Genomic DNA, 27,682 nt, shown 5'->3' with positions numbered 1-27,682 from the left:
GATAAATTGCCTATAAAAGTGCCAAAAATTATCAGTGGGCATCACTTGCAAACTATTTACGTTTGTAGGAACGTTTTAAAGGAGTTTTTGGTACTTTTTCGGAAAAATGCCGAGTGATTACGAGTCAGATCCTGCAGTGAGCAATTTACGGAATTACCTGAGGATCCGTAGCGTTCATCCGAACGTTAATTACGGTACGTAACGTAGGAACGTTATTGTGTTAGTCGTCTACGGTCTACCCCGAAAGGGGGCTGGGATGGTTTTAGGTAGTAGTGGTAGATTAAATTTGTTTTTTGTGACATTATATTTGAATGTCGCATAGTAAAGTTTTCTGTTAAATAAAAGTCTAAAAGTCTTAAATGCGAATATTACAAGTACCAAATAATATAAGTAATTATGATTAGTTTTAAAGTACTATAACTAAGTCTACCTCAAGCCTTTTTGCTGGAAAAATTATCTCTCTTTAGTAAATCTACTAGCATCCATTATTTTAATGCTCCCTTTTCTGTTCTTGTCACTGTATCTAAATATATCTCCAAAAATTTCACGTAAGCAAATTTGACAGCAACTTTACTAATACAACTTTGTCCATAAGTGTTATTTTGGTGTGAAAGCCTCGTTAACAGCGAGGACGGACAAGTAACATTATGCCAGTATACAATAGAGCTCCAGAGCTTTTTTTAGAATGACGCGCTACCTTTGCGGACCTTTATTCGTGTGCCGTCCGCGTTGCAGTAAAAAAGATCATTTAATTTGTTTGCATGTATGGGGACTTGTAAATGGTTTCAATGAATTAATTTCTGTTGCGTTTTTTTTTATCGTGTTGGTTTTTGGGAGTAAATGTTTTGTTTGTGTTTAAGGGAACAAGAAAGGTAACGTTTTTCTGTGCTCTAGCCGTTGATAGCGTACAGAAAAGCAAGGAAAAGCAACTGAACTGAAGCAGACAAATTATCTAATTTATCTCTAAACTGCTCAGTTACTTGTGAGCATATTTTGTTTTTTTAATAAGATTATCGTAACATCAACACTCTTTTGTTAAGAATGTTTTGAACCGTTCAAGATAGGCAACAGAATATCTAAAAAAAAAGTGAAATAAACACGTACAGTTTCTTCAGTACTTATGAAAAAGTAGGTATACATATTTTCAGAAGGTATCAACTGGGTATGGATCAGATGTAACAAAAATCGTGAGTCGTATAACCCAGCGGATATACGATTTTGATACCTACCTTCTAAAAATAAAAATTATTCAGTATTCATTTTGAAAATTGCTTACGTAATCACAATCGTATAACTAAGCTAGTATTCTATTGTAAAACATTAAATGAACACCTACTAATTCACCTAAAATCGACATAATTACCGAACTAACCTGATAATAATTACGCAGACGTCAAACGTAAATAAATCGAATCGCAACTATTAGTTAAAATAACATTGACACTAATTTACAAATTAACTGGAATTAACGAATTGTATCAACTCATTGGCTATTTACTCGACACGATTAATATTATGTTAATTACCTAGTTATCGTATTGCGCATTGCATAGTTATAAGTACGATAATCGAACTCCACACACCATGTTCAGCAGTCTCACTTGCATTCATGACTAACTAGCTTCTGCCAGCTGCTTCGTCCGCATTTCCGTGGAATAAAAAGTATCCTATCAACCAAGTCAGGCCATAGTCTTTCTGTATATTAAATTTCATCAAAATCCCGTTCAGTAGTTTCAGCGCGGAAAAACTTCCAAACAAACTTTAATATTTACAATTTCGTATTTAGTACGAGTATGATTAGTGTCATGAAGCAGTCAAAAGCTATATACAATATATAATATGATCATCTTAACGCCTGTTTCATCACTTTCATATAAGTACCCGATAAACTTATGTAACAGAGAGCTCATACAAATTACATTCTTAATTCAAAATCTAGGACATAGCGGCTATCCAGATATTGTGAAACAAACCCTTAAAATCTTTATCAGGCCTTTAAATTCTCTCTACACTAAATGAACACATACGAATGTACCCAAGATCAACCTAATTAAACTAAATTGACTTATTTTAGATGAATGCCTCACGTACCTCCGCGGCCAGGCTGCAGAGATGGGCCTCTCCGTGCAAGTCCACGAGCCTCTGCCGAAGAAACCTATCCTTGTTATGACTTGGCCAGGATTGGAACCCAACCTACCCAGTGTGTTGCTGAACTCGCATATGGATGTGGTACCCGTGTTTGAGGTAAGTTGGTAAGGTTATCGAAATGATGTGAATTGGTTTTGTGTACGTATAAAAGGTGATTCGTATTTTTGATATTTTTAAAGTTCAAATTAATATTTTTTATTAAACGTTACCCCACATTAAGGTTTTCTCTTGTGTCGTGGGTGCGTTTACAAACATACAATTTCATAGACACATCACACCCAGACCCCGAGCAACAATATGTGGATCACACAAAGAGTTGTTCCGTGCGGGAATCGAACTTGCAACACGTTGCCCAGCCATCGCGTAAAATGTGCAGTCTTACTTAAATAATAAAATTGTCTATTAGTTAATTTTTTCAATTTAATTTTAGTACATGTGCATCATTTATTTAACATGCCGCTACGACACCCCTTAACATACATAGTTGTATGTAAAGACATATAAGATATTTAAAAAGAAGCGAGTCTCCTTAAAAGATTAAGTACTCCCAGCATCCGAGGCAGAATAAATTGTTTAGGAATCCACGTTCTCAAAGATTTAGACGTTTTAAGAGACCTAGGAGTTGTAACTCCCAGCGCAGTTTAAAATTAAATTCAAAGTAACCTAGTTTCCAAAAGTGTGAAGTAAGCCAAGGACTCACTAACTTGATTAAGTGACATTTTATTGCTTTATAAAGTTTAATTATCTGTCTTTTGGGATTTAGTATAGGTACATACTTGGGCCCATAGAGTTATTCTAAACTACTATTAAACAAGCACTAGGTATTATTATTTTTTTTGGAAAAGAAATCTGACGCGTTCGTCGAGTGGTCGCCAATGCAATTACTAAGCAAGAAGCCTCGGGTTCAAGTCCCGGTTCGGGCAAGGTGCTTACATAATATTGAGGTGGTTTCGGTTTTTTAGAATCGTAGTTGCAAGAAGACTACAATTGTGCCAGCTGTATGGTTGTAGGCTCACATCTCATCATCTCATCTCATATTATAACATACAACTCATAAAATACCTCTACCTATCCTTTTGGGGGTTAAAATGTATGAAGCTAGGCTAATAGGTATGTTTATAGTGAAATGAAAACAGATAAATTAAAATAAAGTATTAAATGCCCTCGAGCCGCACTCGCTGTCACTTCAATACAGTCTGCGGTGACAACCGACCGGAAAATTAATTTCATTTTACTTTCCACAAATTATTTGTATTTATTAACTCGGTTTTTTAAAGTTAAGTGGCCAATAACAGTGGCATTTTGTATCGTTTTGAGCTTCATCTTAAATTATTTATGTAGAAAAATACCCTGTAGCCGCACTAAAAGTCCGTCAAATCCATAAAAATGAATATCAATAATGGAAAATCTATTTTATGTTAATAAAAACAAATAACTAATTCAAATAACAATACAAAACGATATACCCGGAACAAAAAGACAATAAAACAACAGCTAACTTGAAATACACATAATTGGGAAAACTAAATGTTGAAGCTAAATATATTTGTTGAACCGCCGGTTGTCCAGCGCCAACCGTGCAGTCATTTCAATCCAGTAGGTTCAGTACCTAATTTCTATCAAAACCAAGAATGCATAGGTATTCATAGGTAATTTCTATGCATAAGTCCCATATTCCATTCCTACAAATCCAGAGCTTATCTGCACCGTTATTATTTAATCCGTGAACGAGATCGCACGTTCAATTCCAGGCCGTAACAGTTAATCAGGTTTCCTCTTAACAGAAAAACTTAATTACTTTCCTACAGTTAAGTATCGTTAACTGGTACCAGATCTATATTCTGTTCTGTTTATTATTTTATGCAGTGTAGATAAGAGATTTGTTTCTGTGTAAAAACTGTGATTTGCTATTTTTCCTGTACTGGTATTTATATGTTTTATCGATAAATGAATGCCTGTTTTAATAGATTTGTTGTGCATTAAATATGATACTCAAGTTAGACAAGTGTTAAAAAAATGTGGGCTACATTGCATATGAAAATTGCCTGCTTCATGGATGTAAGCTAAACTTATATATGAGTAGCAGTTTTACCAAAGATAAAATATAAAATAATAATTAATATTTATATAAATTTTCAGAATTTTATATTTTTAAATTTTTGTAAAGTGTTGAATAGTGTTATTGGCTTGTACCGTTCTATTCAAATAAATAAATAAATAAATAAAAACCGTTCTGTTTCAATGTCACTGATTTCTTGCTATATGGATTGGCTGCCAAGTAACTTGTATCTGGTTCGTTTCCTGCATGAAGCAACTCTCTGTGTGATCCACAAATAGTTGTTTCGGGTCTGAGTGTCATGTGTATGTGAACATATAAGTTTGTAAACACACCCACGATACAGAAGAAAATCCTAGTGTGGGGCAACGTTTAACGTTACTGAATAAAAAAAAATCTTGCTATAATATGCTAGGACGAAGACCACGAAGAAAACTGTCTGCTGTACCTACAGCATTGAGATCTCTCAATAAACTGAATTATCTTTCCTTAAACTTGAAAATCGAAATCAAATCTTCATACTTAACATTATTAGGTACTCTTCTTCTTGTACAGAAAAGTTGGACTCATCCTCCGTTCGAGGCTCACTTAGTAGACGGCGTCATCTACGGCCGAGGAGTGCAGGACATGAAGTCTGTTGCTGTGCAGTACATCGAGGCTGTCAGGAGATTGAAGGCTAGTGGCATCAGGTTGAAGCGAACTCTTCATCTGTCTTTTGTGCCAGGTTATTTTAATTTATTTGTCAAATATTTAAAGTCCTTCATTTAAGAATAAAGTCTACAAGCAATTTTTATCCTGTGTGTTAGACTGTTTTTCCACGAGAGATGTGCTATGCTACATTGCGGCGGCGCATCTTCATAGCTCATCTTACTCGCACAGCTACATAGCTTAGCATCGGTGGAGACAGTCACATAGTTTCACAGCTTAGCTATTATATCTCTGTTCAACGTGAACCTTTTAAAATGTGATGTCCATCTCGCTTGCCAAGAGTAATAAGGTTGATTCTTGGAATAGAACACATGTTTTCTATACAGTGACACGTGGAAACCCACATGTTTCTCTCTGCTCCTAGCATATTTTTCTTTGGCTGCTTTTAACAAGACAGACTAGAGGTCGCATCGTATCTGGGTCTATTGTCTTTCTAGTGCCTCGAGTAGTGAGTTAGCGATCTATCGAGCGCTCTTATTAGCTCAAATGAGAGCTGCATTTTTTTGGCTAGTCAAGAAATGTACCAAAATAACTGATTATTTTGGTGGTTATTTTAGTAGTTAGCGTTCGAATTTTAGATTATAAGTTATTGTTAAATTAAAAAAGTAGCGGTACTTTGACTGCCAACAAAAATCTGTTGAAGGCAAATTCTCCTCTAGCGCCGGTCTTTTTTGCCCCATGGCGTTTAGTGTGTTAAAGATACAATATTTAACTAATTAAAACCGGAGCTTAAGGTATAAAAAACAAAAAATGTAAATTAAGGATTAAATAGAATAAGCATTCACGAGAAAGTAGATAGTCACTAACAAAATTAATTAATTTCTTCTGCAGACGAGGAAATAGGAGGAGGGCCAGGTATGGGTCAGTTTGTGAAGACAGAAGCCTTCAAGAACCTGAACGTGGGCTTCGCTTTGGATGAGGGCATGGCCAGTGCTACTGACGAGTACTTGATTTACAACGGAGAAAGGACAATATGGCGTGAGTATTGGCAGAAGTAGATGAGGTACTTACGCATTTTTAAGTAATTTCAACTTTTGCCATTATTCATGAGTCCAGATTTTCTGATCAATTGAACTTTAGTAGATTAATCTGTAATTGTTAATGATGAAGCTAATCTGATTTATTTGACACATTCTAACATCCTCTGCTTACGATAAAATACTATAATCAGTCCACGAAACGACGGATCGACACGAGACTTTGTTCTATTTAGCTGGTGTACTAACTAGCCTAAATATTAATAGTCGTAGATCAAATTTTATAATATGGTTAACACATATATTCTGGTTAACACTGGAATAAATTCTTGTATATTTAGTAAAAAGAAAAACATGAGGTAATCCATTCGTAATTACAAGCCGGCCTTTTTCTCTCCGCCTGTCAGTTCACGTGGGCACAGGTGATAAAGCAATTTATTTTCTGTCTTATCCTCATTACTTTATGATTGTTTTTCGTATCTACAAAGATTATTGTTGTGACCGTATTCTATTTCTGTTTTAAAATTTTTTTTTTTAGTAGAAATGTTAATATTTATGTAGAAGGATTTTGCTATTCCGCTGCACTTAAAATTATTTTAGAACGATTCAGTTGTCTGTTAATATGTTACGTGAATTAGCTAATTTGCCTAGCGAAATCGCTGCGCATAATAAAGATTCATAAAGTTTTACCGGTAAAAGTATAAGATAAGCCTTTGATAAGAGACATAACCTGCGGCTAGGTGGTGTGACGACACATTTTCTTTATCAGTTACTTTATTAACTGTCAAAATCACATAGCTGATGTTAGGATTGCATATTACCTCCTTAATAAATTAAACACTCAATCCTCCAAAATATAAACACATAAATATAAACTCTCTGTACACTACCCAAAGCAGCATTTCAGCTGAAATCACAAAATTAAGCGTACTTAACCCAACTTAGTCGAGATAATCAAGTGATTTAAATTCTTTACAGATATGAAGATTATCTGCCCTGGCAAGTCCGGGCATGGCTCCCTGTTGCTGCCCGATAACAACGGCGAAAAGGTCAGAAATAAAATTAAACTCTCATTAATTTGTTTTTATCTCTTATGGTTACAAGTATACGGTATTTTGACAAGGAAATTTCGCAATTGGGCTTTTAATTTCTCTGTAGAATTGTGTTACTAAACTCTTTGTATTAAGAGACATTTTAAAATGGCTAACTTTCTGTTGCATTTTGTCATTAGTAAGATTCATTAGGACATAGATAGATAAATAACATCACGCCTGTCTCCCACAGAGGTAGGCACAGACTATGGAACGCCAATCTCTACGAATCTTCCATACTTCATTCGCTTCATCAACAGTCATCAGTCTTTTCATGCATGCTCGTCGGTTAAGATTCCTAAGTATTTTCATAGATCGTTTGCGAATGAACAGCTTTGTTTATTTTAGTACACATTAAACAATACAATATTATTTAGTTAGCTAATTTGGCTAAAATCAAATTAACTTGAGGTTGACGTTTCAATTTGACATGAGTCTACCTAATCTTTCTAAATGGAATTGTCGTGTACCTACCCAGCTGTGTACTCTAAATCTAAATTATAAACTAGTAACACTTTATGTCAATAGAATCCTTCGAGAAAGTCTTACTTTGAATTAGTAAGCAGCAAAAACTTAGTGGTTAAGATCCACCGGAGGCCCAATTACCCCTCTTTCTCAATCTTTCATCCCCGATTCCCCAATAGCCCTTAAATTCCTAACCCCCAAAAGACTGGCAATGCATTTATAACGCTACTGGTGTTTCGGATGTCCATGGGCGGCGGCCATTACTTACCATCAGGCAATCCGTCAGCTCGTTTACCGGCTTCTTCATAAAAAACACATTCCTGTTATTTGATGAAAAACGACTTTAAAAATAACATTTAAAACTAAAAGTAAATCACATAAACATAACTCTAATACAATAATGTATCATTTAATAGACTTTGCATTTATTAACAGGCTTGGCTAGCAGCCAACCGACTAATATCGTGTGTTCATGAATTGAGAATAATGATGCACTTCTACAGCTAGGTATTTGGCTTAAGCTTAGATACTGTGAATAATTCGGTATGTAAAGACAGGTGACTCGTGATAACAACAGCAGATAAATTTGTGCCAGCTGTTGGATACAATTGTAAATCGTTGTTGTGAGTGTCAAATGAATGATCCGGAGCTGCGGACTACCTAGCGGGTTAACCGGAGCTCCGGTTCCTCGAAAGGCAGGAGTAGGAACGGGGTGGTTTTTAGTCAATAAGAGTCTGACACCCCCTCTCGCCTCACCTGGGGCGGAAGAAGTCAGTAGATGACTTCCCCCTACAAAAAAAGTGTAGAATGAAACGTCATTATCTCTACTCTTCCCACAGTTGTCACACAGTGTGTTGTAAAAGCTGACTAAGGAACTAAACATTTAAAAAAGACCAGGGAGTATCTCTCTGATAAAACTGAACCTCTTAAACAACGGTCTCTAAGTAAAAGCGTAAAGTGTCGCGGGTAGATTCCCGCACGGAACTTTATATGATCCACAAATTGTTGGTTCGTGTCTGGGTGTCATGTGTATATGAACTTGTATATTTGTTAACGCACGCACGATTTTTTTAAACAAATAAAAACTTAAATAATTATTCTCAATGAACTATAACGTTAGTGTTTGACGAACTAAACGTTGTCCTCCATAGTAGTAGTAATAAATTGGCAAAATCTGTATTCGTCATATACGCACGTCTATGTTCAGAACACAAAAACGTTACGTTATGTCAAGTAAAAAGTAATGACATACTATTTCAGGACTTGTGAACAATTCAAATAAGTACCCTACTGCGCCTACGTTAGACATATTTTTCAGGCACATCTAAAATGTAAGCTTTTTTGTAACAATATGTGGATAACGTATGGACTTATGCCTACTTTTATTTATTCAGTATATATGATTGCGTCGCCCCGCCAAGATATAGCACTCAAATATTCTGAATCTGATTAAAATGTACGACCAGAAACATAATAACTCTGAAAACAAGTAGATACTGTTTCTGGGTAAGTTTATTTGAAGATAATGCCGCTTTTTTGCAGGACTTGGCGATATTCCCTTTCCAAACTCGAAAGTACCTTGTTATTAAAAATTATATTAGTTCAGTGTTTAAAATGAATCAAGCAAAGTATATAATCGAATTTGTTAATTTCGAAATTAATTGGAGTTTGGCGAAACAATCTCTTTTGTTATTTTATTGTAACTTTCGTGAGACATACTAAATTAATTATTATGTTATCGGCTTACTCACGTACTGTTTTGACGAGGAACTCGACTAGTTCCGCGACACACGACAATCGCCGCGTCGTGTGTCGCGGAATGCTGCTCATGAATATGAGCCTCTAGCATGGCTTGAAACTAGTCGAGTTCCTCGTCAAAACAGTACGTGAGTAAGCCGATAACATAATAATTAATCTCTTTTGTTACTGAAGACTTATGAATAGTAAAACTGAAAGGGTTAGGTACTTCTAATACATAGGAAATCCTGTAGCTACACCCACCAGCTAAATATTAACATGCAATTCATACTTATTACCTCCTCACGCTCAATATAACCCAGCAAAGTTACATTGTAAGAGTTCTAGAGCCGCATAGAAAACTTAATCAGTAAAAAGAATAAAATAAAAGATTCAAGAAAATTGGCAGCACATGCCGGCGAACTATGCTCACTCTACTAATTGCGATTGGACGAAGAAGTTGCTTCCAACTGTTTCTTTAAAGAGGTTCTATAAAACTTTCTCCTGATGTGGTTATCAAGGAGTTTGGAGTCAGATAGTGACTTTTTTTTATTCTAGGAGTACATATTCTCTTTATTTACACATGTATGTGAGAAGTTGATCTTAAAACTGTATAGGACTTAAACTATCTTTTGATTTTGCCGTAAACACAGTCTCGTTGATAAACTTTCAATTCAAAAACAAAATAGCACGTTATTCGCAACGTCACTCCTTTCATTCCTGAAGGGGTAGGCAGAGGTGCACCTGCACAGGCTGCACATTACCATGCCACTAAACAATGTACCAATTATTACTATTTGCGTTATAACTTATAAGTTCAATGCAATAAACAATAGTGAACGTATTTCCATACCTATTACACTGGACACAATTCCAGACTCCGTGTTACTACTGTAAAATTTTCGAAAAATGCCTAGTAATGCTTTGCCATCGAACCCAATGCCCCTTGTATAGCAGTCGCCCAACCATTCGACCAACAAGACAATCAGAGCACGTTATCGGACCTAAGAATATAACCCAAAATCTCTTATATCCATAAATCTAGATCTCATGGCAGTCATTCATACCAGATTCTGTTTACTAACGAATCATTTCAAATACTTGAGCATTTGAATTATAATTAACACAAACATGTTCGTCAACCTGCGTTTACCTTGTTACGTTGGGTTCAGTGTCTAGTTTAATCTAATTATCACATGTCACACAGAATAATTATGTTCTATGCCTTAAGATATGTAAATTATTTATCAATGTTGCTTTAGATAATCGTAGAGTTTTAAAGCATAACCAGTAACTACAGACATCTATTTTTCGTCGCTTAGACAATGGTAGTTGAAATAAATTATTAAAATAAATATTGTCACGCCTTTTAGATCCAAGGGCAAAGGTGCACATTGCAGCACGTAATTCCACTGTACAATGTACACCCATTCTTCACAATTTATAAGTCCCATGTAATTGACGGCAAGTTTGTTGTCATATACCGAGCATATTTCCAACTGCAATGTCACTACTGAGATTTTTTCCCAACACGGAATTGAATCCAAGACTCCTTGCTTGCCAGTCGCACTTGCGACCACTCGGCCAACGAGGCAATAGTGAAGCTATTGCGAACTCTATACTTTTAGTGACTACTTACAATGATGATAACCACATATTTTGATCTTCAATCTACGGCAGGAAAATCATCCTCATCAACAATTTCAGATAATAGGCAAATTAAGCTGTCCACTTAAGAACACAAGGTGCTATTTCCGAAAAAACCTAAAAGAATATAGTGCCTGAGTTAGATCTCTGTGATAAATGAGTTCTTTTATTCTCAAGACACTCGGGGAATGGTCATTTATCGTAGATACCAACTGAACGACAGAACTGAAGGGAAATGTGTCTGTCTTGAATCGATTTAGGTAAATGCTGAGATATTCTGAGTCCTAGTTGAAAAGGTTCCTAAATCAGTTTGTTTTAACGTGGAGTACTTAAGGTAGAGAAGATAAGTTTGCTTTGTTGATTAGTCCTTTTTTTCAGTTTTTTTTTTTTTTTTCAGTTAGTTAAGATAAGTTCCTAATGTTTTGGAACAAGACAGCCAATTTGTTATGGCTCCATCTAAGCTTAGGTATGTAGGTATCAAATAAACTTAGTGAGGAACTAAGTTTTTAAACTGACATGGTCACTAACACTAGAATCGGAACTTAAAACGGGATAGTTACCATGTTTTTCAATTTAAAATTAATGAGTTCAAAATGGAAAAACATGGTAAATATCCCGTTTTAAGTTCCAATTCTAGTGTTAGTGAGGAACTGTTAATAATTCACACAATAAGTAGATAACAACATAAAACACTAGTAATTACTGAAGCCCTCGTTAGCAACGAGAGGATCAAGGGTCGACCCTCAATTCTACTAGACTAATGGACGGATTACAACGATCTAATCGTTACTTTTAATCCTAGATCGCTAGCATTAAAACTTAGGAAACGGCTAAGGAATTCGAGTCGTCAGAGGAATAATCGTATTTATCAACCAAAGTTCAAAGTTTATGTTCAGTGTATTGTGTTAGTATTAAGTATTAGTACACGTTTCTAAGATTATTAAGACACCGTAAACTTGAGTTACAAAGTCAAAGTCAAAGCATTTATTTCAATTAATCCTAAATTAGGCACTTTTGAAACATGAAATTGAATTGTCCGTCAGTCTGTCTGTCAGTGACGCTAGGCGCTCAAGCTCTTACAAACTATAAACTTGAGCTAACGTGGTAAATAATGCTTCTTTGTGTGAGAACAGGACTATTATCAAGAATGAGACAGTTATATGCTGATGTTGATAATTATATGATATCACGATTTACTAAACAAACAAAAACACTTTTAAATGTTATTTCATTGGAGATCTATCTGCAGATTTATCAAAGCTAAAACAAAAAGAAAAAAAGTTATAAATCAAATGAAATCTCATCACAAGTTGATTTGTTGGTGTTTGTAATTGGTTGCGCAACCAAGTTGACACCAGGTGAGGTGTTTATAATGATATAAGTTTTAACTAGAGATAAGTACCTACCTATCTTAAACTTGGGGTAAATACCCAAATAACATCAATTCATATTAGCTATAACTTTTCAAAACTAACTATGTATTAGACAGATTTTGCCTTAGATACCCGGTTTCCTCTAAGATTAAAGGGATTTACTAGGTAATACGAAATTCTCAAAGTTGGATATAAATAAGCCCAGATACAAACATGAATATATTACAGGACGGCTATTATGAAAGTACCTAATAAAAAATACAAATATGTAACATCATATATATAAATAATACTGCCTCGTTGGTCGAGTGGTCGCAAGTGCGACTGCCGGGCAAACTACGGTCCCGGCTACGATTCCCGGGTCGGGTAATGTATTACCGGGCTTTTTTCTGTTTTTCGAAAATTTCTCAGTGGTAACACAGAGTCTGGAAAGTGCCCAGTATATGGCAATAGGCTCACCACCTATTACATGGGACTTATAACATCAATGGGGAAAAGTGGATATACATTGTATTAGCGGCATTACGTACCATAATATGCGCCTCTGACTGCCCATTCGAGGATAAAAGGCGAGACATTGTTTTTTTTTCATTTATTCAAGAAATAATACTATGTAGAGAAGCCTGATGTCTATATCTTACTTATAAATAACTTTAAAAATGCTAACTATTAAACATAATTAGTGAAAGTGGCGCATTAATGTGTCCCGCCATTTATTCCGTCACGCCGCCATTTGTAAAAGTAATGGCCTTAATGTATTACACAATCTCCGCACACACTATAATGGCTAACTATGGAGATATTTACATACTTAATTAAATTAAATACTCTTCACATTACCTATAGTAAAATTGTATTGGTAATTAGCTAACGGTGTCTATTACACAACTTTTAATTTATATGAAATTAAGTGTGGGAGAGCCATGCTTCGGTACGAATGGGCTGTGATGGTGATACCACGGCCTCGCCGAAAACCGACATGGAACAACCCTTGCGTTGTGTGAGTGAGGTTACCGGAGGCCCAAGTCCCCCCTTTCCAATCTTTCCAATCCCCGATTCCCCAGCAACCCTTAAATTCCTAATCCCCAAAAGGCCGGCAACGCACTCGTAACGCCACTGGTGTTGCAAGTGTCTATGCGTGATGGCGATTGGTTACCATCGGGTGATACGTCTGCTCGTTTACTCATCTTATAAAAAAAGTTAATTCTAGTTATGGTCATTCTCAATAACTTATATGGATTTATCGGTAGATTTCTTAACGTATGTATTCTTTTGATTATTAAAAGTGAAAAACATAAAGTCATAGCTTTCCTACAGCATTTCCCCATTCATATATGTAGTCTGTATAGAGCTATCAACATTCTAAACTTAACAGATGTAATAAAAAATAAATGCAGTTTTCATTTAAGTAGTAATAACCATACGGATGACGGTAATAATTGTACAACAACATAAAGCAACATGTTTGCTTTATTCCTAACATCTATAAAACAGTCTTAAGTATTTAATATGACACTAACTATAAACATTTTATACTGGCCTTCTTCAAGAAATTGCTAGTAAAATTTAGAAAGTGTTATTTGAACCACATACAACGATTTATCCGTAATATGTTTGTTCCAAAGTAAGTATCAATACAGACATCAAAATCTGTTTAAGATTTTAGATACAAAACTTAATGAAACATAAATTCATGTAATTATACAAACTACGAAGAGAGTACTTACTTTGTGTCAAAGTCAAAGTCAAAATGATTCATTTCAAATAGATCAGGAATGTACTTTTGAACATCATTATTTATTTCAAATAGACCAAGAAGGCCCTTTTGAACGTCAAAGCAAATATAGGTAATAATATTAAAAATTTGTGCAAATACTTTCGTTTTATCTTTATTTATATCTATTTTAAAATAAACTCCGTTTTTACTAACACTCAATACAAAATATTCCAACTACTTTATTACTCCACTTAATCCGTCGTTGTTTGACAAGACACCTAAAATGTTTAGACGTGGACCTCTCCTCGAGACGATGCACTCATATTTTAGTAACACCCTCTGCACTGCAGTATTTTCTGAAAAATGTTCCTACATTTTGCTTTTTGAACAGGTACAACACTTACAAGGTATAGAGATTCCATCCATTACAACATGTCTCGATGTTTACCTCTAGAAATATTTTAAAAGTAGTTTGTTTGAAGATACTTTTCAAATTTTTTTTTTAATAGGGAGTGTAAGACTCTTACTGACTTAAAACCATCCCGTTCCTACTCCTGCTTTTCGAGCCGGAGCTCCGGTAACCGGCTAGGTTGTCCGCAAGTCCCGATCTGACATCAGCCCCATCTGTGGTAGTCTGATGGCTCATTGAGACTTCAAGCCTTCAAGTTGGAATATGTCACAAGTCGTTTAGTTTTAGAAGCTATTATTATTTAATTTTAGTCTACAATAATGTTATTCATTTTATACTATTAAAATTTATAAAAGCATGCAAAATGTTGTTACGTAACTATTATGTCGTACCTATTTTTTAATATTTTTTTAACTATGTATATTTTTACGTACCTAATTGTATTTTCACACCTCAAATCGGGTTTAACCTATATTATCCCCATTTTATATTAATAACATCTTTGGAAGAAAAAACCAAAAAAGAAAACTATCTTGTTGCAATACTCACTGCCTAGTACTTAATGTAACCGCGTTGGAATGACTGGGAAATTACATTATTCTTTAAAGATGGCTGCCGGTAACATTGCGGTAACATGAGCTCTTAAAGAAATGAAACTGCAGCCATTTGCAGTTACATTGACTGCAAATAGGGTCTTACGAGAGGTGGTCGAATTGAATACTTTTTGCAAAAATGTCAACTCTAGTAATCATTTTCTATTAAGCTTTATGAAATTGCGAATGCAATGGAGTTTGTCGCGTCATTTGTTTACTGTAGCCGTTTTCATCAAACTCCTCTAAACTATTTGTTAACTAAGAGTTACTTAGTGTGCGCCTAACCTAAATCCTTACTTTAACCTTTAGGTGTTACTTATAGGTTGATGAAAAGCAAAATATCGTAAAGTGTGACGGTTCCTTAAAAAAAAAAGAAGTTGGTAAAAACGCTTGACCCTTGATTCTTCTATTTGCGTATACGCATGTTGAATGATTTCAAAGGCGACTCTCGAGATTGAATACTTGAGTTTGTTCCCTGATAAATCGATTAAAGCTTAACCGGATAGATTAATTTAGATCTTTTAGTACAAGTTTTTTTTTTTTTTTTTTTTTTTTTTTATATTGAATGGGCCGACGTTTGAGAAGTGGGAGCGAGTGAAGTCATCTCAACGTTTAAACTTTCGAACAATAACTGAGGGCTTAGTACAAGTTTGTTTTACGTTTAAGTTTAGCGTTCGGCGTTCTGATTGGTTGGTTCATTGAAGCAGGCCAATCAGAGTGCCAAACGCAATAACGTTTCGTTCTCAAAGGTAAAACAAACTTTAAATTAAATTATTTATTGTTTATCTATCACAATTTTGTAATCATCTGCAGTATTACAGCTAAAGACTGCAACTTGCAACCTCTTATTAAGTAAATTCCATCTTGCAGTATAAATAATTAATTATCGAGTTTCTGCGATACTAAGAGAACGTGCTTTAGTCTTAAACTTATTGAGAAAGTATTAGTGTCTAAGCTAAATTGGTTTTCGGAAAAGCAAGGAAAATTCTTTACACGAGCGTTGCATCGTTCTTATTATTTATCTTATAGTAATAGTTATTTATAATGACAGTAAATGCATTCATTAACGTTTGTTATCAATACATATGATGCTATTGATTGATTGATAATTTTGTTTTTATTAAGTACTCTTTGAACAAGTACCAATTTATAGATCAGTTCAATATGATTCGATATTTCGATACCACTGAACATGTCAGGATGGCCGAGCGGTCTAAGGCGCTGCGTTCAGGTCGCAGTCCACTTCTGTGGGCGTGGGTTCGAATCCCACTTCTGACAAATATCTTTTTGGAGAATATTGTTAAATTATTAGTTTTAAATCAATTTTGATTGTTTAATTTAGTTAAATGAAATCTTGTGGTAAATATTTATTAGTCAAGTTTTATTAGTTACTTGACCAAGTCCTTTTTTTATTTTGAAATGATCTCTGTCTATTATTGATCGATCTGATTATTCTTTTATGTACTTTTAAAATAATATTTCCTATAGCCAAGTTTTGAATTTGTTACAGTTAAGATACATGGTGGACAAATTAATGGATCTACGCGCAGAATCAAAGAAGAAGCTCGCTGACAACCCTAGCTTAAACATCGGTGACGTCACTACTGTCAATCTTACAATGCTGTCTGTAAGTAACTGTTTCCATATAACAATTAACCATACAGACATAACCTATGATATTATTAACATCATAATATGAAACTTTTAATTATTTTCCCAAAGAGGATGGCATAGATACTCTTAAGTCATTTGTCTCCTAACTCTTAGAACTCATGGCTAAACGGATCTGAAAACGCAATGAGTTTTACGTAATATTTAGGGAGTGAGACCTGACACAATTCTCACTTCACCAGCGAGGCAAATAAATGACCATGGCTTGAAACTACAGCCTCTCATTTTTCTCTTAATAATCCACATTATAAACAGTATTGCAGAATGCCAACTACAAATCTTTGTTTAAATAGAATCGACCAGAAACAACGGTTCTATAAATTGTCCTCTTACTGTGAAATAGTGTTTAGCAGTTACTGGAATTAGTTTAACTTAAACTGTATTTAACTGTTGATGTTTATAACCTAAACATTTAACTAACATTGGATCGTATTAGGTAGTTGGGTTATTTATTAATTTTATTACTTCTGCTTAATTATTGGTATACTAGTAGATTCGTGAGCATAAGTGTGGAGTGAGACGTTGTGACTTTAATCTTTGTGGCAAATGACGAAGAGATAGAGGAAATATACAGAAAAATGAAAGAGTCATCTTAGTAGAAAGCTTTGTAGAACATGGAGGAAGTTCGCCTAATACCTACATAACAATAATCTCACTATATTCTTCGTGAGACATACTAAATTAATTATTGTTATCGGATTACTCACTTAAATGTAGTAGTAGAGCGACAATCGCGTCGCGTTTCGCGGAATGCTCCTCATAAATGAGCCTCTAGCATCGCTTCAAACTAGTCTTGTTCCTCGTCCAACAGTTACGTGAATAAGCATGTTACATATATAGATAATTATGGCACAACTCACAGTGAGCAAGCTTGGAGATTAATTCTCAATCCTTCTCTGTGTGAGAAGAGACCTTTGGTCAACAGTGGCCACTTACAAGCTATTGATGTTGTTACATATGATTTTTATTATAAAACGAGCAAAAGTTGATCAAAATTTACATGAATTTTACGTAAAATAACTCGACTATGCTAAACTTCAAAAAACTGTCAGTAAAAACAAAACGTTCCTTTTTTTTGGTAAACGAATGTTTTTGGTAACTTTGCATTCGCGTTCAGATTCATCATGGCGGTTGTTTTATTCACAGGGTGGCATCCAAAACAATGTTGTGCCAGAAAAGTTGACCGCCAGTTTTGACATCCGCATCGCACTGTCTGTCGACCAAAAAGAGTTTGAGAATCAGGTACGTAATGAAACAAACATCTGCTTTGTGTTGTGTTGTTAATGAAATAGTACTTTGTTTGCGGTTGTGCTTTTTAATTAAAATTTATTTTAATAGTAAATGCATGATATACATTTCCAGAGCATGCCAATTTCTGTTTGTTTGTATAATATGAAGTGTATAATAAAACACACTGACACTTTGGGGAATGCCTCTATTCAGCAATGGATGTCTTGTCGTTGATATGATGACGATGATTATGACACTATGTTATGTAATAATTAATAACACTCTATATTAAAATCATTACGTTATAAAATCACTACATTCATGTACTACGATAAAACCCTTTAAGCAAAGACTTTGAGAAGCTCATAAACAAAGGGTTTTATTTCATGTTAACAAGGGTCTTAATCTAATTATTAACCATAAATCTTGCTTTCGAATCAATTTCGAGGTCAGTAAGTCTTTGTTATGAGTATTATATCGATTCACATAATTTTGTTACGCATAATTATTTATTCTTAACAAGCCTCTGCAAGCAGCTTCGCTCGCGTTCCCGTGGGTTAAAAAGTATCCCATCTGTATACCTACCAAGTTTCATCAAAATCCCTTCAGTAGTTTCAGCGTGATTGACGGACAAACATCCAAACAAATAAACTTTCACATTTATAATATTATTAAGTGTGATACTTTGACTATCGATAGAAAACCGTTGGAGGCTTATCCCCTGATTAAACCGGTCACCGGTGATCTCTATGGCTTAACGTGTTAAATTGACAGAATAGGAGGCACGTGTTCTAAAATGTAAAAATGGATTAAAAAATATGTGTTTTTTAAAGTTTGTTAATATAATGATAGAACACGGGTTTAATGAAACATACCACGGCATCACTGTCATACAAATGCAATATTCCGTAGGTACCTACCTACATACCTATGTAGATGCATAAGAATAGCGTAGGTTCTTATAATTGAAACACCATTTAAAAATGTTTAGCGTTATTCGTAGCAATCATAATACACGTTCTAGTTTAGTTATTCATTACATACGCGTATTGGATATCTATTTTTAACTCCATAATTGCCAAACTAGTTTAGTTTATAAATTAAAAGAAATACCCAGGAGAGCCGCCAATTGGTTTATATGTGTATCTTATCAACCGTCTCTCGGGAAATCTAGACGCTGTAAACTTTTCATCGGATCATAAAAGCTACGTTAGTCTTGTTCGCAACAAATAAAATCAGGATAGAAACTATAAAAGCGGTTTAACAGGATATTTGTCAAAGCCTAAACATAAAACATTCAATTTCTACCACCATCTAAGTATTTTATCAAGCATCTTCAATTCAATCTTTTGGGAATATATTAAAAATGTTTCGTATATGAATGTTTTCGTGTTAGACGTCATGGTCGACTCTATATTGAAGTTGAAACACAAAATTAACAAATACTAAAAGAGAAAACTGAAGTTATATTTCTAAAATACTACATTAGTAAACTTAGATTGTACTTGTACAGCTAGAAAAAATCTAGACTAAATTCCCTACTCGAGCGTCGTGTTTGAGCATAATAAAATCTAGCGAAACAGCCCTGGTTGTCTGTGACTTATTCATTTAAAAATACATCTCTTTATAAATTGATGTAACGTTTTTAAATGTTCCTCTTTATTCCTATTCTAATGAATATTTTATCTTATATATTATTTTAGTTAAGATCATCTTCTATGTGTATTTAGTAACACATATATGGCAAGGCAAGAACTATCATTGCATTGAACTGATTAAGACATCAGTAAAATAAATCTTCAGAGATATAATTATTGTTATGTATTTTTGTCTTTCTCTTATTTTCATTAATTTCACTCGTTAAACAATCTAACACTGTCTACGTTATTAAGTTCTATCATATGCAATGCAAGGTCACGCCACTTATCATCAAACATGAATTATCACAGATAAGACGCTGGTGCACGGAGGCTGGCGATGGAGTGACGTTCGAGTTTGAGCAGAAGGATCCCTACGTAGCACCAACACAGCTGAACGAGTCCAACGCCTTCTGGGTCGCTTTTAAAGCCGCTGCAGAAAAACTGTAAGTTTGTGCTTAATTCAATAGGGGGAATGGAAGGACGGGAGAAGTCTTTGGATGACGGGAGAAGTAATTGAATGATTTTACCCCCTTAAAAAAACATCAAAGAAGCAGACAGGTCATCTGATAATAAGAAATCGTTGCTTGTTTATCCACCTCATTAGAGGAGTTACGAGTGCGTTGATTCCGCTACACAGCGAAACACAGCGCAAACCTTGTTTCACCGCGATTTTCTATAGGGATGTGATACCAATTTTTTATAATACCTTTTTTTTTTTTTTTTCAGGGCGGAAAATCATCCAATGACTTCTCTCGCCAGGGCAAAGCGAGAGGGAGTGTCAGACTCTTACTGACTAAAAACCACCCCGTTCCTACTCCTGCTTGTCGAGCCGGAGCCCCGGTAAACCCGCTAGGTAGTCCGCAGCTCCGGATTAAGCATCAGCCCTACTGGGCCCCATCTGTGGTGGTCTGATGGCTCTTTGAGGCGCGCGCGGAACGCAACGCGCCGCACGCACGGGTCTGGTTCTGGACGGGCGGCGAGCTACCCTTGCTCGCCGTCCGCAGACCCGCACTTACGGTGGCCGGAGATCGTCACGCGATCCCCGACGCCCGGAGTGTCTTTCGCGTCGGCTAGGGCGTGAGGAAGTTCGTTCCTCACGCGTCCCGCCTCCTCCTTAGCTAGCATAACTGCTTCGCAGAAGGAGGAGACGGCATCCCAGTCCCCCTCGCTCCGCACCATGGTCTGAACCAAAGCCGGACGCGAGAGGTCGCCGTCGCCGATCACTTCCCTGAGGGCACGGCGGTGCTCAGCCCACGCAGGGCAGACCGCAACCGTGTGTTCCACCGTGTCCTCCGGGCGGTCTTCGCAGTGATGACACCCGGGCGTTTCCTCCCGCCCAATCAAAAACAGGAACCTACCGAAACTCCCATGTCCGGTAAGCACCTGCGTCAGGCGGTAGGTGAGGACGCCATGGCGCCTCTCTAGCCACTCCTCAAAGAGGGGACTTACCGCTGCAATGACAGCGAGCCCAGCCCTCGGTTGCGACAGTCGTTGCTGCCAATCCGCCATGAGATCGCGCCGGAGCTCGTCCCGCCACGCACTAATCTGGCGCGGCAGCGGAGTTTCGCCCCGGCGACGCGCGTCGGCGCGCAGACTAAAGACGCGCGCGAGCACTTTCGCCTCCAAATCCCACGGCGGTAATCCGGCAAGGAGGTTCGCCGCCTCCCCGGAGATCGTGCGATATCCACGGATCACTCGGATGGCCATGACCCTCTGGGACGTGAGCAGCGTCCGAGTTGGCCGCCGCATCAGGTTCGGCGCCCACACAGGGGCGCCGTAGAGGGCCATGGACCGCACGACCCCGCATACAACCTCCGGCAGGAGGCATTTGGCCCTCCGAGGTTGGGCAGGAGCCGCTTAAGCGCAGCCCCCGTCCGTTCCAACTTAGGAGCCAAACGTCGGAAATGCTCCACGAAGTTCCATCGACTGTCGAGGACGAGTCCTAGGTACTTCATCGTCGTCTCGACGCCGATGGTAACCCCTCCTGCCGTTATTTGGGACCCACCTGGAGGTGGCGCGTTCCCGCGGCCATGAAAGCACATGGCCTCGGACTTGTGGAGCGCCACCTCGAGTCCCAATTGCCGGATCCTTGCAACGACTATCGCAACCGCTGTCGTCATTAAATTGGCCGCCGCCTGGTGCGACCTCCCGTGCGCTAGCACCAGCGTGTCGTCGGCGTAGCAGATTACGCTGACGCCGTTCGGGAGGTCGGTGCGCAACACCCAGTCGTAACGTAATGTTCCACAGGAGCGGCCCCAAAACCGAACCCTGTGGAACACCGCGCGACATTTCTCGCCTGTTCCACTCGCCCTGGCGACCGGGGAACGTAACATTCCTGTCTGACAGGTAGGCCTCGATTACACGACGGAGGTAGGTAGGCACCCGGTGGTACCGAAGTGCCCCTAGTATGCAGCTCCAGGGTAGGGAGTTAAAGGCGTTGGCGATGTCTAGAGACACCGCCACGACGACCTTACCCCTGGACACTGCAGTCCCCGTCGTGAGGTCCCTTACGCGCATGATGGCGTCCACCGTAGAGCGCCCTCTGCGGAAGGCGAACTGGCCATCCGCGAGGTCCGGCCCAAATTCGGACAAGTGCGCGACGAGGCGGTTCGAAATGATCCTTTCGAAGACTTTTCCCACCTCGTCGAGCAGCACAATGGGCCGGTACGCGGACGGAGAGTCCGCAGGGCGCCCTGGTTTCTTCACGAGGACCAGTTTTCCCGTCTTCCACTGAAGTGGAAACTGGCCCCTCTCCAAACATGCGCTGTAGAGACCTATTAATCGAGGCCCGAGAGCCTCCGAGGCCAGGACCCACGCCTTGCCATGCAGGCCATCGGGTCCTGGGGCGGTGTTCTTGGCGCCCATCCGGCGCACCGCCGCTCTCAGTTCTGCCTCGGTCACCTCCGGAACGATGTCGTCGTCGTCGTCGCTGTGGCCCGCATTGGGCACCGCAGGGGGCGGAGTCATGGATGGAGGGGTAAAGCCCCTCCGTAGTCGGGGGAACAAGGCGCCGACCACTTCCTCCACGACCTCTGGCCGGAGACTCTGTGTCAGTGGGGGAGCCCAAGTGCGGAGCTTATCACGCACCATCCGATAGGGGCGCCCCCACGGGTCTCTGTTCAGAGTCTCCAGCATCTCCCGACGGGCTTCCTCCTTAGCCCGCCAGATCTCCGCTTTGAGGGCGGCCTTTGTCGCCTTGTATCCCTCGTACAACTCCGCCTCTCTAACCTCCGCGTCTGGAGGGAGGATACGGAGCCTGCGGTGCCTAGTGTACCGGCGGCGCGCAGCTACGCACGCACTGCGCAGAGCAGCCAGCTCTTGCGACCACCAGTACACCTGGCGTTTGCGCTGACCTGGCCGGACCCGGGGCATCGCCACGTCACATATTCTGGACATGGCGTCCTGGAGCCATCTTGCTTCCCCGTCAATGTCGGCAGGCCTGTCCGGTGGTATCACCCAGGCCTGCACGATTGCGGCTTCCAGGAAAAGCTCCCGGTCCAGCTGTCTTAGCGCCCAACGCTTTTATAATACCTTAACTACACATCACTGATCGATGTTTCTATATATAATTGCCATCGAATCCTGTGCAAACTTGTAATTGGCCTTCTTTCAATATTTCTCAACTATATGTATCCTAGCTGTAAGTTTTCCGAAGAAAATAAAATAATATTAATCTTTTATTTACAGGAAAATCTCGATGAAAACCTGCACGTTCCCGGGCGGTACGGACAGCCGGTATATAAGGGAGCTCGGTATTCCAGCCATTGGTTTCTCCCCAATGTCCAACACCGTTCCAGGCTTGCACGAACATGATGAACATTTGAGAGCTGACACGTTTCTACGAGGAATCCAAATCTATGAGTCCCTTATACCAGCCGTCGCTAATGTCTAATTTGTATGAAGACTTATATTAAATGAGATTTTCAAAATTGGATTGTGTTTTGTTTTGTTAGAGGTAATGAAAGTTTTTTCTCTCCAAAGACAAACAAAATAATTAGCTTCTTGTTTACTTTTTATTCATTCATCTTTGGATTGAAAATTATGTTGTTCTATTTTAACCAAGAAATGTAGGGTAAACTATACCATTTTTTCTATCAATCTAAATGTAATATGAATTTAAAGCAAGCATTTACTATGCAGATTAATGAATAAAATATACACTTTTATTATCATTTATTCCTTGTTTAAATAAATCAACGAACAACGTTAAAAAGCAGCTAAGCGCACATGAAATAAATACGAAATTTAAAGAGATATGTAAAAGCCAAATCATAAATAATTAAACTATGTAAAACCACAACCAGCATTATTTTGCCTAAATGTGAATGTAGATTTGAATAATAAGTGAAAGGAAATATTAAAAATAGTATATTTTTGAATGATTGATGACTGTAACAACGAAATAATTTTATTTATTCAACGCATTGGTTCAACATACATATTACATAAACTTACTTTTGTATCAGAAAAATAGTCTTCAAGACTACCTTAACATTCAATTAAACAGTCGTTACAATTAAACAAACACAAATCTAAATCTACCGAGCTAATCCTAACCTAAACCCAATTTGCAAACACGTTAAGTTATGATGCAATCATATCAAAATGGCTGTTGGTTCGTAATGGCCGCTCATAAAGAAAACAATAGTCTACGTGAGCTATTAGTGTACGTGGTATAAACCACCGTAATTTTCAAACCTGTTGCTTTCCTCTACTTAATACCTCGTTTAGTTTACACTAAGCGAATGGTGGTACTTTTCGTGATCGGTGGGTAGTCGCTAATTAGTCTACAATGAAAGTACTTTTAAAGCCAGGTTCGATAAACAACTTACTTAGTGTTTCAACTAAGCCTATTAAACACAAACAGAAGTCAAAAATAGCAACCAAAACAGCCACAGTCAGTTAAAACTTAAACAAACAGAACTGGAAGACATTCAGCTCAATTCTACCTAAGTATCTCAGTTACCATCTTGTTTTAAAGCAAATAATTTTCTCGTAAACAGAGCAACACTTGAGTCAAGGACAACTTTTGGCGCGGGCATTGCATAACGGAATGAATAACTTAGCGATTTCGTACGGCCTCTTGATGGCGCCCAACGCGGTACCGGTCGAGTTCTCATTGGCGCCCAACGCGGGACCTCAGTTGCGCGCAATTCTTACGCATTGCGTAAATGAGGAAACTTTTACGTTAACGAATTTGTATATTTAATGACAGTAGCATTGTAGAAGGCTTGCTTTTACCCGCCTGTGCCTGGTACGGAACTTCCGTTCACTGTTACGACTGTAGCCTTCAAATGTTCATTTGAATCAATTAAAGTATAATCAGGCTCAGTATTTGATAAGCCTTTGCAGTATTGACACAAATGTATGAAGCTGTGTCTTTGTGTAGGTAGGTTTCTTCTTTGTTTTATTTTTAATTGCAAGTGAGCATCAATGAGTACTATATCCTCATTAAGTTAACCATTATGAGAACGTAACTTTATTAACAAAGAATGGTTTTAATTATTATAAATACCAGTATACATCAGCTAAATCTAATTTAAACCTTATCTAGCAATAACACTCAGGTTTAGTGCCTACATAGGATGTTCATAATGACTTCCAGACTCAACGAAATCCAGACACAATACGTTACCAAGGAACATAATAACACTAAACCAATTTTTGTTTTATATCGCTATTAAAAGTCTACCTGTACATAAACAGAGAACCTAAACACATAGGTGAACATAAAAATAACACATTATTTTGTAAATAGGGTGTGAAGAGTATTGCTTGAAGCAACACCTGTTTTTCACCAGGTATGTTTTATGTATACCTACTGCCAGTAGCTTCACTCATGCTACTGAGATAAAAAAAATGTAAAAGGAAGCAGTTTTTGTATAAACTCTTGTATTTCTATAGTTAAGTAAGACTAGAGGATTTCATAGCGCCAAAAAAATTCAGACACAAAGATTTAAAGAGCTGGGCTATCCTGTGTCGTGGGTACGTTTACAAACATACAAGTTCAGATACACATCACACACAAACCCGGAATAACAATTTGTGGATCATACAAAGAGTTGTTTCATGCGGAAATCGCACCCGCGACACGTTACCCAGCCACCGCGCCAACCGTGCATTCGAAATGAATTTCATTTGTTCGTTCAAAAGCACCTAAGTTTGCCTGTGTATAAATTAACTAATACACAGTCAAGGACATTGATATTCTCTTTAGTACATACAATATAATGAAACAGGAACAAAGATATTCTGAAACCGAGGCTAGGACCGCTGTAAATCTTCCCTCGCCGTAGGTGGCGCGGTTACAATACTAAATCATTTCTCTACCACAATATTACTTTAAACGTTGCTTTTTTGCTACTATTATAATTAAAAAGGTTTTTAAATCAATAAAGTTGCCATACATAATAATATTCGTGCACTCTAATGGATATTAAAACATGCAACATTGTCATTGGAATAAAAAATATTGGATTGTTGTATTTTCAATTTCGATTATTTACTTATTGGTCTAGAAATTCCTACGTTCATGGATGATTTGCATGGTTAATTGTAATGGAGTGCACGTGCAAAGTTTGGTATTACATAGATTAACCTATCACGCAAGTTAAACCACTTTTACTTATATTGAGTAGTAATTAAAAAAATATAGGTCACTCTTTTTGAGTATCTAGAAGTCTAGAAGACCAAAAATCTTCTAATGATTTGGACTAATAACACTTCATACGTAGAGGACCACAACTGTCAGTCATATGGACTACTTTATGACAAATTTACTCGGTAAAATCTTTTTCAAAGGCACTACCAATAAAACTTAGATAATTTTATTATAAGTTAAAAGCAAAGAAGGCAAGAAAGAAAGATGTATAGAAATATGGAAATGGTAAGGCCGATGCGGATTTTGGTTTACAGCTGTGCACTAGAACTTTGAAATTCGAAACACTAGCGCTGTCCTTTTGTGTTTTCAGTTGGAACAAACATTTGAATATAGAATATCTCGGCCGCCGGCGCGACGTTGCGGCCGGTTGTGGTGTAAAACAAAAAGTGCAGATTTATGACATGTTTTCGCTAGTTTCTTGTGGAAATTTATTAAAAAACTAGACTTAGTATACTTTTTAAATTTTTACACACATGCTTTTTCCTCTATTGCTCTAAACTTTATTTAGTTTTCAAAAAAAAAAGAAAACATTGTCAACATTGTCATTCTCTATAATTATGAGAAACCGGCACGTTGGTTTCTCTATACATCTTTAAAGATTTTATCATATCGGACTGTATATTAACTGAAAACTGAACGAAATATAGCAATACTTTTTTCGTCTCTAAAATCAACAGAAACATTATTTTAATCTAAACTAAACAACATTGTAGTTTGTAGTACATTACTTAGTATCTCATTTCCTTCTAAACTCTATACATTTCACGTGTGCCTTAGTAAATGTCACGCTGAATAAAATATTGGCTATCGATTCCTGCACTCTTTGCTGTAGATCTCTTAAAAATTGAATTCGGGGCTGCTTGGCTGAGTTTCGTGGAAAACTACAACATAGTAAGGTCAACTACATACAACATACTACAACAAGCTATTTTGTTACACAGAATAGGACATTATGTACACATCAATCTATTAGGCACTAAGGTACACATATGATTAGAAAACATTGAGACACCGAAAACAACTCTAAACCTATTAACCTAATACTTTTCCCAAACAGAGGACCGAATCTTGCTTGACGATTAGGTATACTTGTGTGCCACGTACACACAAGTATACCGTATATTTAATTAAGTAAGTTAGCGCATTCCTTATACAGGTTTCTTTTTTGAGGGGGGAAAATCATCCAATGACTTCTCCCCGTCGAACGCTTCTCACCGAACTCGCTAGGCAGCCCGCAGCTCCGGATTAATTTTACAGCCAAAGTGACAATTTAAATAAGAACCTATTTAAATTAAAATAAACCTTAAACTTAATTCATTCACCTCTACAATCAACCCTCTTAACAAAAATCTAGCAGTTTCAATAACAAACAGACCCTTATTTATTACTTGAACAAAGGCGACCCTGGATCATGATTTGATTTATTCCCCTCATCCTATCTAGGTACGTGAAAAAATAGATCCCTTGGTAGGGCCAGATAACTCTCGACCTTACCTTACCTTACCTTACCTTACCTAAGGAAATACGTTTAGTAACGAAAGCAGAATATCGTATTACCT

General features: G+C 37.5%; 2 protein-coding genes and 1 non-coding gene across 3 annotated transcripts in view; 2 read left to right on the top strand and 1 right to left on the bottom strand.

The window, feature by feature from the left end:
• The window catches only part of LOC118276199 (uncharacterized), a 114,333-nt gene that overhangs the window by 58,228 nt on the left and 28,423 nt on the right, over positions 1-27,682 (bottom strand). The window lies entirely within an intron of this gene.
• Positions 41-23,393, top strand: LOC118276201 (aminoacylase-1). The gene is made up of 9 exons (XM_050707445.1): positions 41-194; positions 2,075-2,244; positions 4,760-4,928; positions 5,744-5,890; positions 6,868-6,938; positions 16,432-16,548; positions 17,739-17,834; positions 19,772-19,905; positions 23,150-23,393. The coding sequence occupies exons 1-9, from the start codon at positions 107-109 to the stop codon at positions 23,352-23,354; spliced, it is 1,197 nt and encodes a 398-aa protein (XP_050563402.1). The 5' UTR covers positions 41-106; the 3' UTR covers positions 23,355-23,393.
• Positions 16,116-16,199, top strand: Trnal-cag (transfer RNA leucine (anticodon CAG)). The gene has a single exon. It is a non-coding gene; the product is annotated as a tRNA-Leu (tRNA).

Source organism: Spodoptera frugiperda, chromosome 31, assembly GCF_023101765.2.
Source record: "Spodoptera frugiperda isolate SF20-4 chromosome 31, AGI-APGP_CSIRO_Sfru_2.0, whole genome shotgun sequence".
NCBI lineage: Eukaryota > Metazoa > Arthropoda > Insecta > Lepidoptera > Noctuidae > Spodoptera > Spodoptera frugiperda.
The sequence above is the reverse complement of the archived record's forward strand: the minus strand, read 5'-3'. Positions and strand labels throughout refer to the sequence as shown.

Coding starts and splice junctions, on each gene's coding strand:
- LOC118276201 (XM_050707445.1), top strand. CDS start 107: ATGCCGAGTGATTACGAGTCAGATCCTGCAGTGAGCAATTTACGGAAT. Junction 16,549..17,738: donor TCAATCTTACAATGCTGTCT/GTAAGTAACTGT, acceptor TTTTATTCACAG/GGTGGCATCCAAAACAATGT. Junction 17,835..19,771: donor AAAAAGAGTTTGAGAATCAG/GTACGTAATGAA, acceptor GAATTATCACAG/ATAAGACGCTGGTGCACGGA.